The sequence below is a fragment of the Cherax quadricarinatus genome, chromosome 7 (assembly GCF_038502225.1).
Source record: "Cherax quadricarinatus isolate ZL_2023a chromosome 7, ASM3850222v1, whole genome shotgun sequence".
NCBI lineage: Eukaryota > Metazoa > Arthropoda > Malacostraca > Decapoda > Parastacidae > Cherax > Cherax quadricarinatus.
In genome coordinates this window covers 19,065,649-19,083,753 of record NC_091298.1, presented here as the reverse complement: position 1 = coordinate 19,083,753, position 18,105 = coordinate 19,065,649, and the positions used below count along the sequence as shown (strand labels likewise).

General features: G+C 39.6%; 1 protein-coding gene across 2 annotated transcripts in view; it reads left to right on the top strand.

Moving 5' to 3' along the window:
* Positions 1–18,105, top strand: part of LOC128687002 (putative neural-cadherin 2) — a 73,347-nt gene that overhangs the window by 48,856 nt on the left and 6,386 nt on the right. For both annotated transcript variants that reach the window (XM_070082351.1, XM_070082350.1), the window contains exons 15-21: positions 790–890; positions 8,933–9,094; positions 14,826–15,017; positions 15,624–15,802; positions 17,008–17,197; positions 17,431–17,543; positions 17,923–18,051. In XM_070082351.1, coding sequence (XP_069938452.1) covers positions 790–890; positions 8,933–9,094; positions 14,826–15,017; positions 15,624–15,802; positions 17,008–17,197; positions 17,431–17,543; positions 17,923–18,051 — 1,066 coding nt within the window. The remainder of the gene's footprint in view (positions 1–789; positions 891–8,932; positions 9,095–14,825; positions 15,018–15,623; positions 15,803–17,007; positions 17,198–17,430; positions 17,544–17,922; positions 18,052–18,105) is intronic.

The following is an 18,105-nucleotide window of genomic DNA, read 5'->3' as shown; positions in this document are numbered from 1 at the left end:
CAGTGTATTTTGTGGAACACAGTGTTAATCACATCCAGTATAACTGAGAAAAACTATTACAGAAGATTGTTCAGCGTGGATGATAGGGATTACCCACTGAGAATGTTATATAATAAATTTTTTATTACATGTGAGAAATTTCCTTTGCCATTAGGTATTTTGCGGTGACTACACGAAGGCACACACACACACACACACACACACACACACACACACACACACACACACACACACACACACACACACACACACACACACACACACACACACACACACACACACACACACACACACGCACAAAGTTAAAATCAAAATAATTTTGAAAACTTCTGACAGCGTTTTTTCAACCTTTAACTAAAGAGGCTAAAATGTACTGCGTTAGAAACAGCTGTGAACACCAAGATAAAAGTACAGATTTTTACGTCTCATGTTGACAGCTGATATGAAAAGGTAACAAGTTGGCTGATTTATTAAGCTGAAATTCTATCAACTGCACGAGGGTCATTAAGGCTATATTTCACCAGTACATCACTAGTCAAGGATGGTTTAATTTAGACTGTAGGGATTAAGGTAAATTTAAATGTATATATTGTGAGATATATGCTTTCTTTTTCTTATATTATACTATTCCCAGTGCATACCCATTAAGAGAGATACATTTATCTGAATATATACAAAGCGTAACACGTTAAAATTATTTGACGTAAAAGGCAAGAAGTAACACGTGGTAACTACCATGCTAGGTTGTTAGTGTGGCATGTTCATCACATCGTTCTGTTGTTCCAGCAGCTGATGGACCTGGGAGGTGGTGTACTCAGCCAAGCCAGCTACCCTGGGTGTCCCGCCGCTGACTGCCTCTCTAATGGCCTCTACTGCGGCCTCCACGCCAGGTCAGTCAAGGTCACACTATGTCATGGTTAAAGAATCTTGGTGACATCACGCATCCCTGTCTAAGGTCTACCTTTACAAGAAAAAACTCTCCTACATACCATAACCTGAGCCTCCCTATCTTCATAAAAATTCTTAACTGTTTTTATATAATCTAAGACCTATTCCACACGCCTACAACATCTGCCGCATTGCTTCCCTAAATACTTTATCATGCCTTTTTTTCTAAATCCATAAATATTGCTCACTTATATGGTTCAAAATATACACTTTTTCTTATTCTCAGAAAAAAAATGATGACAAAACCTCATTCTCTCTTTTGCTCTTCATTTACACTCCTTTACCACTCAGTCTCTCTTATACTCTCCATTAACTTTACCCTATTTATATCACTACTGCTTTCTAAAGCATCTCATATACTAACTTTTTCTCCTTTACCTCTCTCTTTACTTCCTCATTCCACTAATCGCTCCACTTTCCTGCTGCACCCACCATTCTATATCCACAAACTTAAGCTGCACATTCTACCGCTGCATTTTTAAGTCTACCACACATCTCTTGAGCCTCCTCTTCATTATCTATACTCACTTGCCCATCTTTCACCTAACAGTTGCTTATATCTTACCTCCACTACCTCCTTTAATTTGTAAACTTTCCCTTCTCTCTTACTGATGACAGACTCCCTGTATCCTATCTATCTCTTACTCTCAGTGTAGTTACAACTACATGATGATCTGATATATATGTTGTCCCTCTAAAATCATGCGCATTCAAAGATCTACCCATTAACCATTTATCTGTCAATGCTAAGTCTATGAAGCTGTTGTCATTACGCACTATATAGTATCTCATCTACTTATCCTCTTTTTTTTAAATACGTATTACCGATTACTAAACCTCTTTCTATTCAAAGTTCAGTTAAAGGTTCTCCATGATTGTTTACCCCTGGCATCCCAAACTCTACAACAGTTTCTTCCAATTTTGCATTTAAGTGCCCCACAACATTTATTCCACTATTCAGTATTACCTAAATACTTAGCATCTCCCAAAATCTCTTTCTGCTTTATACTCCTCTCTTCTCCAGATGCATAAATACTTGGTACAACTTACTTTTCGCATCTCACTCTTATTTTAATCAACATAATCCTTGACTTTGTTATTATATTCCCTCTTTTCCTTTCATAACCGATCATTCAACATTATTCTCTCAGATACTCCTGACCAAAGTGTGTGTGTGTGTGTGTGTGTGTGTGTGTGTGTGTGTGTGTGTGTGTGTGTGTGTGTGTGTGTGTGTGTGTGTGTGTGTGTGTGTGTGTGTGTGTGTGTGTGTGTGTAATGAATTAAATTACACTGATTCAATGCGACGCTTCTTTGCTTGTCTCGTGTATTCCACTTGTGAAGCCTCTCTTGTTATTGTCCAGTAGTAATCTACTAATAATGATACGATCTGTTTTCCCCTGATAGTGTTTCCCATGACAAATGTCCTGGTGGAAAGGTTCACCATGTTCATCACTGACTGCTCCACAGCTGACCGGAAAACAAATCTAAGTACGAATGAAGGAAATGCATCTTGAAAGTTATTTTCACAGAGGATATTCCTCTGCTGTAATCTATAACCCAAACGTTCGGCCTTACTCTTCGGCAGTTAACAATCCATAATAAGGTCGTTTAACTCATTCTGAGTTATCAAGTGCGGTTTAGAAGATGTGAAGTTATGAAACTATTTAACGTCTTGTGAAATTGAAGACTCACAAGTTTCGCAGCCTTCGTCATTCTTCTCGTCCTCTGAGTCAAGGGAGAATGAGTTTGGAAGCTCTGGAATGGGTAGTCCTTCACCAGGCGTTTATCTTTCTCCAGGTTTTCCGGGAAAAGAGTTAATATTAAAAGCTAACATTAAAAGAGTTTGACACACGTGTCCTGGAGGATTTCCGTGAATGAACTGATGTAATCTAGTTAGTAGTATGATGTAATACCTGAATTCCAAGCGAATCAATCGTTCCTGTCATTAAAGTTGACAAAGAACAGAGTGCCACAAATAAAAGCAAGATAAACAACTGGTGTACACTTAATTCCTCCTCCGACACACAAGAAATTTATAGAAAAACTGATAAGAAATATAGCAAATTGTATGTTTTTTAAGTAATTGTGCATTGAGGGTTTGAATCGAGAGCTTCTAGGGTAGGGTAGGTGCCTGAGCCCGAGCCTTTAGCTCATAAGACTGTCATTCCCATTAGCCCCCTTGGGGCGGGGATGGCAGACCAGAGAGGCCTAGCTTGTGGCTAGGCCTGGGGACAGTTGGTCCCAAAGATGAGGAGGTACTTGTGCCTCCTCCCATGGGAGACTTAGGTCTCAGACACTCCCTAAAGAGGGAGCCAAGGCCGGGCCACCACTTGGAAAAGGCCCGGGCCGGGAGAATACCGGCTAATCTTTAATAATAATTGAATCAAGAGCCTTTTTCCTGTTCAGTTTATTTATCTTCCTGCCTCTCCAGGTCAAAGATAAACAGTAACCAGCCTGAGTCTACATCTTTATAAAAAGAGACAATTTGCAACCTCAAACATTATTCCCATAATCAGTGAACCAGAATTAGTAAAGAATGACTACTTTTATTGCCGAAAAAATTTGGCTGAAGACCAGTTGTAGACCAGTGTTAGACCAGTGGCAGACCAGTGGCAGAACAGTTGTAGACTGGTGGTAGACCATTGGTAGACCAGTGCAAACCAGTGGTAGTACAGTGGCAGACCAGTGGCAGAAAAGTGTAGACAGTGGTAGATCAGTGGTAGAACAGTGGCAGACCAGTGGTAGAACAGTGGCAAACCAGTGGTAGAACAGTACCAAACCAGTGGTAAAATAGTTGTAGACCAGTGTTAGACCAGTGGCAGACCAGTAGTAGAACAGTGGTAAACCAGCTGTAGACTAATGGTAGACCAGTGGCAGACTAGTGGTAGACCAGTGGTAGACCAGTGGCAGACCAGTGGTAGAACAATTGTAGACCAGTGGTAAACCAGTGGCAGACCAGTGAGAGACACGTGGTAGGCCAGGGTAATAGGTAACTGTTTTCGTCGACTGTTGTGGGTAGCATGTGGATAAAAAACGAAAAGCAGATGCGAGAGAAACTCCAGACGTGCTGGAAGCTGCATCCTGGGCAAAATGCCAGAGTGAGTAAACTCCAGACCTGCTCTTTCAAGCTCTGGTGGTTAAAAGTCACTTACACATTACGATGTGTTTAATAATGTTAATGTTAAACTTTTTTCTTTCTTAGTATTTCAGTATTCTCTCTCTGTCTCTGTCTCTGTCTATGTCTCTGTCTCTGTCTGTCTGTCTGTGTCTGTCTGTCTGTCTGTCTCTCTCTCTCTCTCTCTGTATATATATATATATATATATATATATATATATATATATATATATATATATATATATATATATATATATATATATATATATATATATATATATATGTCGTGAAGAATAGGTAAAACTGGCTAATTAGCAAGAATTCATTTAAAATTAAGACCTTTCTAAAATTTTCTCTTATACGCTTAAAGATATATTTGGTGTACTAGCCTCCACTAGCAGTATTTATATTATTGTAACCTCCTTGTGGAGGTTAGTGCAGCAAACGGGGAGTAGAATGAAATTAGCTCAGAGGTACCCATACCACCGTATGTCCTCGGATCAAGGTAAAACACCTAGCTCTGCTGGGTGCTTAATTCTTGTAGGATTTGGTGGTCCTATATATACACACACACAGTAGTTGCATATTAATTGGCACGGTGATGAAATAAGACATTTATTTAGAAAATTAATGTTTATTTGAAAAATGCACGGCAATGATAAGACAAATTGATTTAATAAGAGATGTGACTACCCCTTGCTTTTATAAGCGTTGCTAGACGGTTTAGCATAGAATCAACTAACATTGAACACATTTCTGCGAGTTTTTCGTCGTGGTACCAGCCCTAATAACAACAGCAATTAGCTCTTCCACAACTGAACAGTCCTGTTTTGCCATCCTGCGTTTGGTTATTACCCCTAAATTCTCAACTGGGGTGAGGTCAGGAGAGTTTCCAGGGCAATTTCAAACGCTTAGCCCACTCTCTTCGAAGAATATCAGCATTTTTCTGGAATTGTGGCATGAAGCAAGATCCTGCTGGAAATTGCCTTCTTCATCAAGTAATTTCTCCGTCTCTATCCACAATGGGAAGCAAATGAGCTGCCAGTATTGCCTTGTATTTGATACTGTTCATCGTTCCCTCAACAATAACAAGTCGTCCAGGGCCTTTAGCAGTAAAGTTACCCCAAAACATCTTCTTAAGTGGGTATTTTGACGCTTATTGAATGTGTCCATTCCGAAGAGGTTCGCCTTTGCTCCGTCTCACTACCACTGATATGTACCCATTTAATTCAAAATTTGCCACATCTGAAAATATAACTTTTCTCTATTCATCTGTCGTCCATCCCTCATGATCGAGTGCCCACCACAGCCGTTTTGTCTTCATACAGCAGTCAATAACTGTTTCTTTACCGGCTTTCTGGCAGTTCTGCCAACTTCAAGGAGAAATCGAACAGTTGAAGAATCAACATTTACGCTAACTGAATATCTTGGCTGGTTTTCTTGGGATCCTTCACATCGTGAGGTGCTGTCTTGCGTTTTCTTCCATATCTTTCTCGATGCAGAGCTCCACAATCACCAGTGTCATCAGCTCTCTTCAGAATCCGACCAACAGTTGACTTTGCTAGGCTCAAATTTTCAGTGATCTGTCTGATACTCAAATCAGCATGTTTTCTAAGAGCTACAATACATGCACACTTCCTAAGTGTAACATCCATCACGAATTTCAGCAGTAATCAGGAAATGAAGGGGATAATTTCTCGAAACCACATTCACCCACAGAGCGCGCTTGCAGGAATAACCTTACAGAACAACAGCTATTGTAGCACTGGGGAGAGTCGCAGGGTAACAGCTGGATGGTTCCCAGAAGTCGATAGTAAACTCTCCTGAAAAGAAAAGAACCCAAACTACATTAAGCCGAAGACTAAGACACATTATGATATAATTACAAAATTTACTCCTGTCCCAATTAATTTGTAAACTACTGTGTGTGTGTGTGTGTATATATATATGTGTTTTCTAATTTCCTGGGGTCCACTTCTATTCCAAGTGAAAAAGTTTAGACCGGAAAAATGGTATGATTATAAAGTATTTTCTCACCATTTTATTTATTATTTTTTTTTTTTGTCCTGGCAGCTGACGGTCAGCGTGGAAGGTGAGGCGAGCAATCCAGAACATGACACGACTGGGTCAAAAAAAGAGCGACATAAAAGCACGCATAGAAAAAAAAAAAAGCTGTCATGACGTGAAAGGCTAAAGAAGAAAAAAACTGCCTGAACGGCTATTTAGTGCTATAAAATTTAAAGGATCTCAGAGTAAAGACCTTCTCTTCTCATCTGTATTCATTCTCTGCTTTCACTGTTTTATCGTTCTCATACTCATCATCGGATACCATCTTCCTCATCTTCTTTCTCCCTCCTACCCCTCCTCCTCGTCTTACTCGCCCTCCTCTTCCTCCTCCTCCTCCTCCTCCTCCTATTTCTCTTATTCTCCTTTCCTATATCTTCTTCCTTCTCGAGCATTTGCCGTTTTATTTCACTTTAGATGTGTAACTCTCCCCAACACATCCCTGTCTCATTTTTGTCCTACGCTTCCCATTCTTTCTTTCTTTATTCTACCCTTGTACTATCTCCTCTTGATACTTCCCTCTCCTCTCTCCCCACTGACTTCTTACGGTAATAAGAGGGATATTATAGTTGAAACTCACTCCCGTTGGAAGGAAATTTATAAATATGTCATAACTACGTAAGCCACAGTGGAATGCTTGACGATATCCTACTTAAACCTCCTAGCTCAGGCTGACAGTCTTCACTCTCTAATTATGTACAACCTATCCTGTGTGATGCAATATATAAAGAAAATAATCGTGGCTAGATGTTACTCTCTCAATATTATCATACAGAAGAAGATATTCGCACACTGCAGATGTAATTAGTTTTGCTTACTAAAAAGAGAATCATGACTCCTCTACACATCTCATGCTGTTACCTCTGTCTTCCGATTTCTTCCACACTGTCCTCTTATCCTCCGTAACTCTCCCTCGCTATTGTCGAAGAACGTCACCTGGTGTGCATCAGAGCGTCCCTCTTTTTACGTAAATTAGGCGAACAAAATATTTTCCGCTCTAAGTTCGTCTCTAAGGGCGGAAGTTATGTTCGTCAGGTCTACTTTCCATAATTACGCTCTAGACTACTCTCTCGACTTTCCTTCATGAGACTCTTCAGACAGGTCCTGACAGTGACTAAGAAGACACTTGAGCACTACTGTGTGTCTTTATTAGTAGCTCTATTAAAAATACCCAAGTGTTGCTCAATTGTCTTCTTTGTATACGTGTCAGTATTGTATACCTTAAATCTTAGCGTCAGATGGGTCTTAAATTGATAATGCTTTATTCTCGAGTTATAGATCGAAACGTCGTACAGCTGACATCAGTGAAGAAACGACACCCGCCGCAAAACAAGCTGTTATTCGAACAACATTTCGCTCTGTGTAAGCTTCATCAAGTCAGTACTTAATAAACCTCTACACTGAGTGAAACTGTTCCAATAAAAACTTGTTTTGCAATGCGTGACTTTTCGAGTAATATTCCTGATGATGTGTTGATTACAACACATCATCAGGAGCTTGCAGAGTTGCAGAAATGAGTAAGAAATCTCAGCAGATTCGTTCTGAGGGACGTTTGTATCGCTTGTTAGCGATTCTTGCATATATATATATATATATATATATATATATATATATATATATATATATATATATATATATATATATATATATATATATATATATATATATATATATATATATATATATATATATATATAAGAGAGAGAGAGAAGTACCACCTCTATAGCTGGAATGGGGACCCTCATCCTCAGAGAAGACAATAAACGTACCTCAGGGATTGGGTACATATTAATTCTTGGAAGAGAGTTAATAATCATTAAATATTTTCGTAGCATAAATACTACGAAGACAAATAAGGTAAAGTCTTTCGAGTTAATTTTAATGACTTTTTATTGAGATTATTTGTTCTGCTTCTTCTTGTTCGACAATATTTACATTTGTTTATATTGCTATATTTGGTTCTTGTTTCTCGCGTCTTTTCGCCTGAGCAAACAGAGCCACAATTAGTGTTCTCGAAGCCAGATTAGTTTAAATAATAATAATTAATTTGCCTTCATTTCCCTAAAAATTAAAAAAAAATTAAAGATCAATAGAATTAAATATTTTTTTTTTATAATTTTTCCCCTTTATTCTTGTTCACGAGTTTTTCATATATAAATATTTCCCCCCCTGGAGGTGTTAAGAGGCCAGGTATTGTTAGTTGGTCAGAAGAAAGTATATATAAGCGAAGGAAGAAAACAAATATATCATAGGTAAAAAAAAGTCACAGGGAAACATATGTACTTTAAATAATGTAAATAAATTATAAGACGTAATTATTAAGTGATAATATACATACAAAAAAAATAACTACAAAAATCTGAAAATAATAAAATCTTTTCAACAAACGGAATATAAGAAGTTATAATGAGGACGAAGAACATAAATAATGGAACACGACGTGAGACCATTCAGGAGTGAGAGACTCATTGTTGAGGCAGTGAGTGTAATTCACCACGACAGGTAATGTTAATGAGATATGTTGTGTTTGTTGGCACAGCACAAGAGACAAGTAAAATCGTAAAATCTCTCTCTCTCTCTCTCTCTCTCTCTCTCTCTCTCTCTCTCTCTCTCTCTCTCTCTCTCTTTTTTTTATATCTATATATCTCTTTAGTTACGCTCATTTATGAATTTATCTGTAAATACATCTCTATCCTTATCTGTTGGTCTCATGCACTTCTTCTCTCCACGTTCTCCATATCTCTATTCTCTCTTGTACTTCATAATCTCTCTCACGTTTGTCTGCATCTTTTTTACCTTGGACAGGTGTCGTGGGTCTCCAGGCTCGCTACGGTGTGAGTGCCAGGCAGGGTGGGGAGGGCCAGGGTGTGCCACACCCACCACACCCACCACCTTCCTCCTCAACAGCTACGTCAAGCTGGCACTCTCCTTCACCCCTCTGGGCTACACCACCTCCATCTCCCTCAGGTATTGTTGGCTTGTCAAGTGCTCTTGATCCGTGGAGTTGGAACTAGCCTCCTTTCCCTCCGATCAGACCTAATTATTTTTCCCTTCTTAGGTGCGGTGTGACCTATTATATTTTAGCGCATCACAATGGTTAATAATATAAGTAATCTCTGATATTGCAACCTCTAAATATTATCCTTACAAGCATTCCTAGCCCATTACAATATAAAAAATATTTTTTTATATATATAAAATTGAACGCATGTGTGTCATATTGAAAAAAAATCCATATATATATATATATATACATATATATATATATACATATATATATACATATATATATATATATATATACATATATATATATACATATATATATATACATATATATATATACATACATATATATATATACATACATACATATATATATATACATATATGCAAGGAATTCGCGAGAGCATGCGAAATATACACAAACACTGATCTCTGGCTGAAGGAGACTCGAACTTACGAACCTTAGGACAAGGTACGCAGTGCTTTACCAATCTACCCACACTGGACAATACCTTGGCGTGTAGCATGCGCTACACGTTTTGATCCAAGGCAGCCAGCTTTCAGGGAGAAGGCTTACAGCTTTTCATCTCATCCCCTGCATGCAACAGCCTTACTAGAGATTTGAACAATGCATTGTTCAAATCTCTAGTAAGGCTGTTGCATGCAGGGGATGAGATGAAAAGCTGTAAGCCTTCTCCCTGAAAGCTGGCTGCCTTGGATCAAAACGTGTAGCGCATGCTACACGCCAAGGTATTGTCCAGTGTGGGTAGATTGGTAAAGCACTGCGTACCTTGTCCTAAGGTTCGTAAGTTCGAGTCTCCTTCAGCCAGAGATCAGTGTTTATATACATATATATATACATATATATATATATATATACATATATATATATATATATATATATATATATATATATATATATATATATATATATATACAATATATATACATATATATATATAAATATATATATATATACATATATATATATATATATATATATATATATATATATATATATATATAAATATATATATATATATATATATATATATATATAAATATATATATATATATATAAATATATATATATATATAAATATATATATATATATATATATATTATATATATATATATATATATATTATATATATTATATATTATAGGTAGTAGGTTGGTAGACAGCAACCACCCAGGGAAGTACTACCGTCCTGCCAGATGACTGTGAAACAGAAACCTGTAACTGTTTTGCATGATGGCAGGATTGCTGGTTTCTTTTTCTGTCTCATAAACACGCTAGATAACAGGGATATCTTGCTACTCCTACTTACACTTTGGTCACACTTCACAGACACGCACATACATATATATATACATACATCTAGGTTTTTCTCCTTTTTCTAAATAGCTCTTGTTCTTCTTTATTTCTTCTATTGTTCATGGGGAAGTGGAAAAGAATCTTTCCTCCGAAAGCCATGCGTGTCGTATGAGGCGACTAAAATGCCGGGAGCAATGGGCTAGTAACCCCTTCTCCTGTAGACATTTACTAAAAAAAGAGAAGAAGAAAAACTTTATAAAACTGGGATGCTTGAATGTGCGTGGATGTAGTGCGGATGACAAGAAACAGATGATTGCTGATGTTATGAATGAAAAGAAGTTGGATGTCCTGGCCCTAAGCGAAACAAAGCTGAAGGGGATAGGGGAGTTTCGGTGGGGGGAAATAAATGGGATTAAATCTGGAGTATCTGAGAGAGTTAGAGCAAAGGAAGGGGTAGCAGTAATGTTGAATGATCAGTTATGGAAGGAGAATAGAGAATATGAATGTGTAAATTCAAGAATTATGTGAATTAAAGTAAAGGTTGGATGCGAGAAGTGGGTCATAATAAGCGTGCATGCACCTGGAGAAGAGAGGAATGCAGAGGAGAGAGAGATTTTGGGAGATGTTAAGTGAATGTAAAGGAGCCTTTGAACCAAGTGAGAGAGTAATTGTGGTAGGGGACCTGAATGCTAAAGTAGGAGAAACTTTTAGAGAGGGTGTGGTAGGTAAGTTTGGGGTGCAGGTGTAAATGATAATGGGAGCCCTTTGATTGAACTTTGTATAGAAAGGGGTTTAGTTATAGGTAATACATATTTTAAGAAAAAGAGGATAAATAAGTATACAAGATATGATGTAGGGCGAAATGACAGTAGTTTGTTGGATTATGTATTGGTAGATAAAAGACTGTTGAGTAGACTTCAGGATGTACATGTTTATAGAGGGGCCACAGACATATCAGATCATTTTCTAGTTGTAGCTACACTGAGAGTAAAAGGTAGATGGGATACAAGGAGAATAGAAGCATCAGGGAAGAGAGAGGTGAAGGTTTATAAACTAAAAGAGGAGGCAGTTAGGGTAAGATATAAACAGCTATTGGAGGATAGATGGGCTAATGAGAGCATAGGCAATGGGGTCGAAGAGGTATGGGGTAGGTTTAAAAATGTAGTGTTAGTGTTCAGCAGAAGTTTGTGGTTACAGGAAAGTGGGTGCGGGAGGGAAGAGGAGCGATTGGTGGAATGATGATGTAAAGAGAGTAGTAAGGGAGAAAAAGTTAGCATATGAGAAGTTTTTACAAAGTAGAAGTGATGCAAGGAGGGAAGAGTATATGGAGAAAAAGAGAGAGGTTAAGAGAGTGGTGAAGCAATGTAAAAAGAGAGCAAAGGAGAGAGTGGGTGAGATGTTATCAACAAATTTTGTTGAAAATAAGAAAAAGTTTTGGAGTGAGATTAACAAGTTAAGAAAGCCTAGAGAACAAATGGATTTGTCAGTTAAAAATAGGAGAGGAGAGTTATTAAATGGAGAGTTAGAGGTATTGGGAAGATGGAGGGAATATTTTGAGGAATTGTTAAATGTTGATGAAGATAGGGAAGCTGTGATTTCGTGTATAGGGCAAGGAGGAATAACATCTTGTAGGAGTGAGGAAGAGCCAGTTGTGAGTGTGGGGGAAGTTCGTGAGGCAGTAGGTAAAATGAAAGGGGGTAAAGCAGCCGGGATTGATGGGATAAAGATAGAAATGTTAAAAGCAGGTGGGGATATAGTTTTGGAGTGGTTGGTGCAATTATTTAATAAATGTATGGAAGAGGGTAAGGTACCTAGGGATTGGCAGAGAGCATGCATAGTTCCTTTGTATAAAGGCAAAGGGGATAAAAGAGAGTGAAAAAATTATAGGGGGATAAGTCTGTTGAGTATACCTGGTAAAGTGTATGGTAGAGTTATAATTGAAAGAATTAAGAGTAAGACGGAGAATAGGATAGCAGATGAACAAGGAGGCTTTAGGAAAGGTAGGGGATGTGTGGACCAGGTGTTTACAGTGAAACATATAAGTGAACAGTATTTAGATAAGGCTAAAGAGGTCTTTGTGGCATTTATGGATTTGGAAAAGGCGTATGACAGGGTGGATAGGGGGGCAATGTGGCAGATGTTGCAAGTGTATGGTGTAGGAGGTAGGTTACTGAAAGCAGTGAAGAGTTTTTACGAGGATAGTGAGGCTCAAGTTAGAGTATGTAGGAAAGAGGGAAATTATTTCCCAGTAAAAGTAGGCCTTAGACAAGGATGTGTGATGTCACCGTGGTTGTTTAATATATTTATAGATGGGGTTGTAAGAGAAGTAAATGCGAGGGTCTTGGCAAGAGGCGTGGAGTTAAAAGATAAAGAATCACACATAAAGTGGGAGTTGTCACAGTTGCTCTTTGCTGATGACACTGTGCTCTTGGGAGATTCTGAAGAGAAGTTGCAGAGATTGGTGGATGAATTTGGTAGGGTGTGCAAAAGAAGAAAATTAAAGGTGAATACAGGAAAGAGTAAGGTTATGAGGATAACAAAAAGATTAGGTGATGAAAGACTGGATATCAGATTGGAGGGAGAGAGTATGGAGGAGGTGAATGTATTCAGATATTTGGGAGTGGACGTGTCAGCGGATGGGTCTATGAAAGATGAGGTGAATCATAGAATTGATGAGGGGAAAAAGGTGAGTGGTGCACTTAGGAGTCTGTGGAGACAAAGAACTTTGTCCTTGGAGGCAAAGAGGGGAATGTATGAGAGTATAGTTTTACCAACACTCTTATATGGGTGTGAAGCATGGGTGATGAATGTTGCAGCGAGGAGAAGGCTGGAGGCAGTGGAGATGTCATGTCTGAGGGCAATGTGTGGTGTGAATATAATGCAGAGAATTCGTAGTTTGGAAGTTAGGAGGAGGTGCGGGATTACCAAAACTGTTGTCCAGAGGGCTGAGGAAGGGTTGTTGAGGTGGTTCGGACATGTAGAGAGAATGGAGCGAAACAGAATGACTTCAAGAGTGTATCAGTCTGTAGTGGAAGGAAGGCGGGGTAGGGGTCGGCCTAGGAAAGGTTGGAGGGAGGGGGTAAAGGAGGTTTTGTGTGCGAGGGGCTTGGACTTCCAGCAGGCATGCGTGAGCGTGTTTGATAGGAGTGAATGGAAACAAATGGTTTTTAATACTTTACGTGCTGTTGGAGTGTGGGCAAAGTAACATTTATGAAGGGGTTCAGGGAAACCGGCAGGTCGGACTTGAGTCCTGGAGATGGGAAGTACAGTGCCTGCACTCTTAAGGAGGGGTGTTAATGGTGCAGTTTAAAAACTGTTGTGTAAAGCACCCTTCTGGCAAGACAGTGATGGAGTGAATGATGGTGAAAGTTTTTCTTTTTCGGGCCACCCTGCCTTGGTGGGAATCGGCCAGTGTGATAAAATATCTGTATATATATATATATATATATATATATATATATATATATATATATATATATATATATATATATATATATATATGTATATATATATGTATATATATATGTATATATATATGTATATATATATGTATATATATATGTATATATATATGTATATATATATGTATATATATATGTATATATATGTATATATATATGTATATATATATGTATATATATGTATATATATATGTATATATATATGTATATATATATGTATATATATATGTATATATATATGTATATATATGCATATTCTCAAATCACCTCTTTACTCTGATCTTATTGCATATATGTATATATATGTATATATATATATATATATATATATATATATATATATATATATATATATATATATATATATATAAGATGAAATTTATTATGAAATATTTAAAAGAAATACTAACAGTGATATATGTGTAAAAAAATTTCCTAGTTTGTTACATTTAATGAAATATTCTAGGAATTAAAATGTGGAAAATATATAAACCTTTAGATATAATGAAATGTATGAGAGTATACTGTAACTTGTCCGAAGTATCACTATACAACTTGTATACTCCTTTTTTGTCAATATAATTTCGTCTCTCATAGAAACTATTGGACTTCTATGAGAGATACATATCCAGCTGCAGGTGGTAATACTGTCTTCTGTTGTTGCAAGATTGTCTCCTGCTGTTGCAGATGGTAAGAGTGTCTCCTGCTGTTGCAGGTAGTAACACTGTCTCCTGCTGTTGAAGGTGTTAACAATGTCTCCTGCTGTTGCAGGTGTTAACAATGTCTCCTGCTGTTGCAGATGGTAAGAGTGTCTCCTGCTGTTGCAGGTAGTAACACTGTCTCCTGCTGTTGAAGGTGTTAACAATGTCTCCTGCTGTTGCAGGTGGTAACACTGTCTTCCTGCTGTTGCAGGTTCCGCACTTGGAGGAGACGAGGGGAACTGGTGGTGATGACGTCACAACATGGGCGTGACAGGTGGGCGGTGGAGGTGGTGGGCGGCCGAGTGTGTGTGGCACTGCACCTCCACCCTCGACCCCCCACCTCCCTCTGTCTCACCAGAGCCACTCTTACTGACGGTCGCTGGCACTCTCTGGCTGCTGCAAGGTACTGGGATTCTCACTGTAGTATTGGTACTGTGGCACTGGTACTGACACTGCGGTATTGACACTATGGTATTGACACTGTAGTACTGAAACTAACATTGGCACTATTAGTACTGGCACGGCACTACTTTAGTACCGGCACTGTAGCACAGATACTAAAGTATTAACATTGTAGTACTGATACTGCTGTACTGGCACACTGTATTTTAGTACTGGCAGTGTAGTACTGTCACACCAATAACAACACTGTGCTACTAGCACTCTTCATTACTGGCACTCCTGTAACTGGAGCAATATTACTTGCACCCTTTGGTTGCAATACGAAACACTGGTGTTAATAAAATATAGCATGCGGATTATGGTATTTTATTGAGAAGACGTTTCGCCCACCAGAGACGCTATCAATTCTCTATGGGAATTAACAAAGTCCCTGGTGGACGAAATATATTCTCAGTAAAATGCCACCAGTCGCGTATCGAGTCTTATTTATAGTGAATAGTGTACGATGCGATTGATATACAAGGCATATTAATGGGTCATTCTTTATAACGTGTGAAGTATGTTCCTTCATGATGGCTGACGCCCAGGTATGTGATGATGATCACAGGTACGGCTCTGCGGTCCTCCTGACGGCTGACGACGGCGACGGTGACCTGTACAACGCCTCGGTGGTACTGGAGGGACGCCAGCTGCTGCAGGTGGACAAGCAGGAGGGTGTCCACGTAGGGGGAACGCCGGAGTACATGGGTGTCACGGTGTTCAGCGTCCACAAGGATTATCACGACGGTCAGTCGGTGACGGGAGAGATGGTTAACAGAAGAGATTTGTGACAGAGATAACAGGAGAGAATGATGACAGATGGGTAACAGGGAAGATGGGTAACAGAAGAGATGGGTGACAGAGGTACAGGAAAGAATGATGATGGAGATGGGTGACGGGAAATGGGATGGGTTACTAGGAAGATGGGTGACAGAGAAGATGGGTGACTTGGAAGAAAGCTGAAACACAAAAATGCAAATGGTAAAGGCGTATGCAGTAAAGTTCTTTTATAGACCTCGCTTATGAGGAACTTGAAATGCAACCACGCACACAATACTCATACTATACTCACATATAGAATGATGTGATAGCTCAAGAAGCTATGGATCAACTACGCCAGTGCTTTGAATTTGAAGAGTCCTGGGCCAGGAGATCGAACTCGACCCCTGCGTCACCATCAAGGCACGCGGACGTGAAGACAGACGCACACGCACATGTCAACATGATTCACTCACGTGTGAACATGTAGGCATGCTGACACACATGAACATGCAAACATGCAGGCACACATGAACATGCAGGCACACACACACACACACACACGCACACGCACACACACACACACGCGCACGCACACACACACACACACACACACACACACACACACACACACACACACACACACACACACACACACACACACACACAACTACCTTAGACTTGCTCTCTTCACCTGTTAAGATAGGATAAGGCAAAATTTATTCGGATTTTTAACCCGGAGGGTTAGCCACCCAGGATACGTCAATGCGTTATCGAGGACTGTGTCTTATTACCACTGGGGTCCTTCAATCTTGCCCCCGAGGATGCGACCCACACCAGTCGACTGACACTAAGGCACCCACTGACTGCTTGACGAACAGGGACAGCAGGTGTAAGGAAACATGTCAAATATTTCAATCCATGCCGGAGATTGAACCACGGACACCCAACCGAGCTACATGGCACCCATAGTATGATATTATGAACAGTATGATTGTGGTAGGCAGCGCAATATGAGCAATGAATGCAGCGTCAACAAAAAATTCTATTTATCTTATGTTTTATCCTTCCTCCTGATATCAGATGCATAAAATTCTTCTCTGTTACGCAACCGAGTAAGGAAGAAAAAGAAGGAATAAGTAGGAGAGAAAACGAGAGAGAGAGATCGAAATTTTACACTGCCATTGCTCCAGGATGTATGGACGACTTAAGGATCTCTGGTCGTAGCGTTCCACTGCCACCTGCGACCAACAGCTCGGCGTGGGGCGAGGTGAGCGAGTACAAGGGTGTGGAGAGTGGGTGCGGCGCCCCTTCTTCCTGTGCTAACGTTTCCTGCAGAGCTCCTCTCACCTGCGTCGACACCTGGCGGTCCTACCATTGTGGGTTAGTACTGCACTAACACCTGATTATCAGTATGTACAGGAATTTAATTGTGATAATGAGTATGGATACTTCGATCTTCAGATTTACATGTTATTAGGTCTTCATTCTGAATTGCTCACACGGGTTTTGCGCTTCATGAAGAAAAGTTTTCCATTATTTTTTACCAGCCCCTCACTTAATACGGGGTGCGAGTTTTGAAAGGAATCGTGTTTAATATGCGACGTGATTTACAGGTGTGGCGAGGGACGTGTGGTGAGTAGTAGCAGCCAGGCGACGTGTGAAGACGAGGACGAGTGTGTATGGCAGCCCTGTCTCAATGGTGGCATCTGCTTCAACACCCAGCCAGGTGAACCACTCTCCTGGCTTCCACTTGGCTGCTTGTAATACCCACTTAATGACATGGAAACCGTACGACACACTCCTAAATTCACTGTACTCTTGTATTACCATCTTATAGACTTGTAGAACAAGTCTCTACTCACTACTGATTTGTGGCAATCTTGCGGCTACCGGTGCCACCCTCTTAGGATTCTTCATAAGCATCCACCCTTGAAACCTCCTCCGGTAATTTCTGTCAAGTGACTCCTTACCCCACAAGAGATAAGCAGTGATGTGCAGGCAGCAATGACAATTAGTGAAGTATTTTATTTTTACTGGTGGCTTATCTGCGTTCATTTTTTAAATACTTATCCTCACTGACGGTGTTCATTTTTGTTTTCGTGAAGGTTACGTGTGCTCGTGTCCAGCGGGGTTCAGTGGTCAACACTGTCACCTGCCTGACGTGGGGGAGACTTCACTGAAACTATCCTTGGCTGCTCTCGTAGCCATAGTTGTGTGGTGCACCTTCCTTTTCCGTGAGTGTCACTGTAACCACAAAACCCATCCTCATTCGACTCAGATGTGTGCGC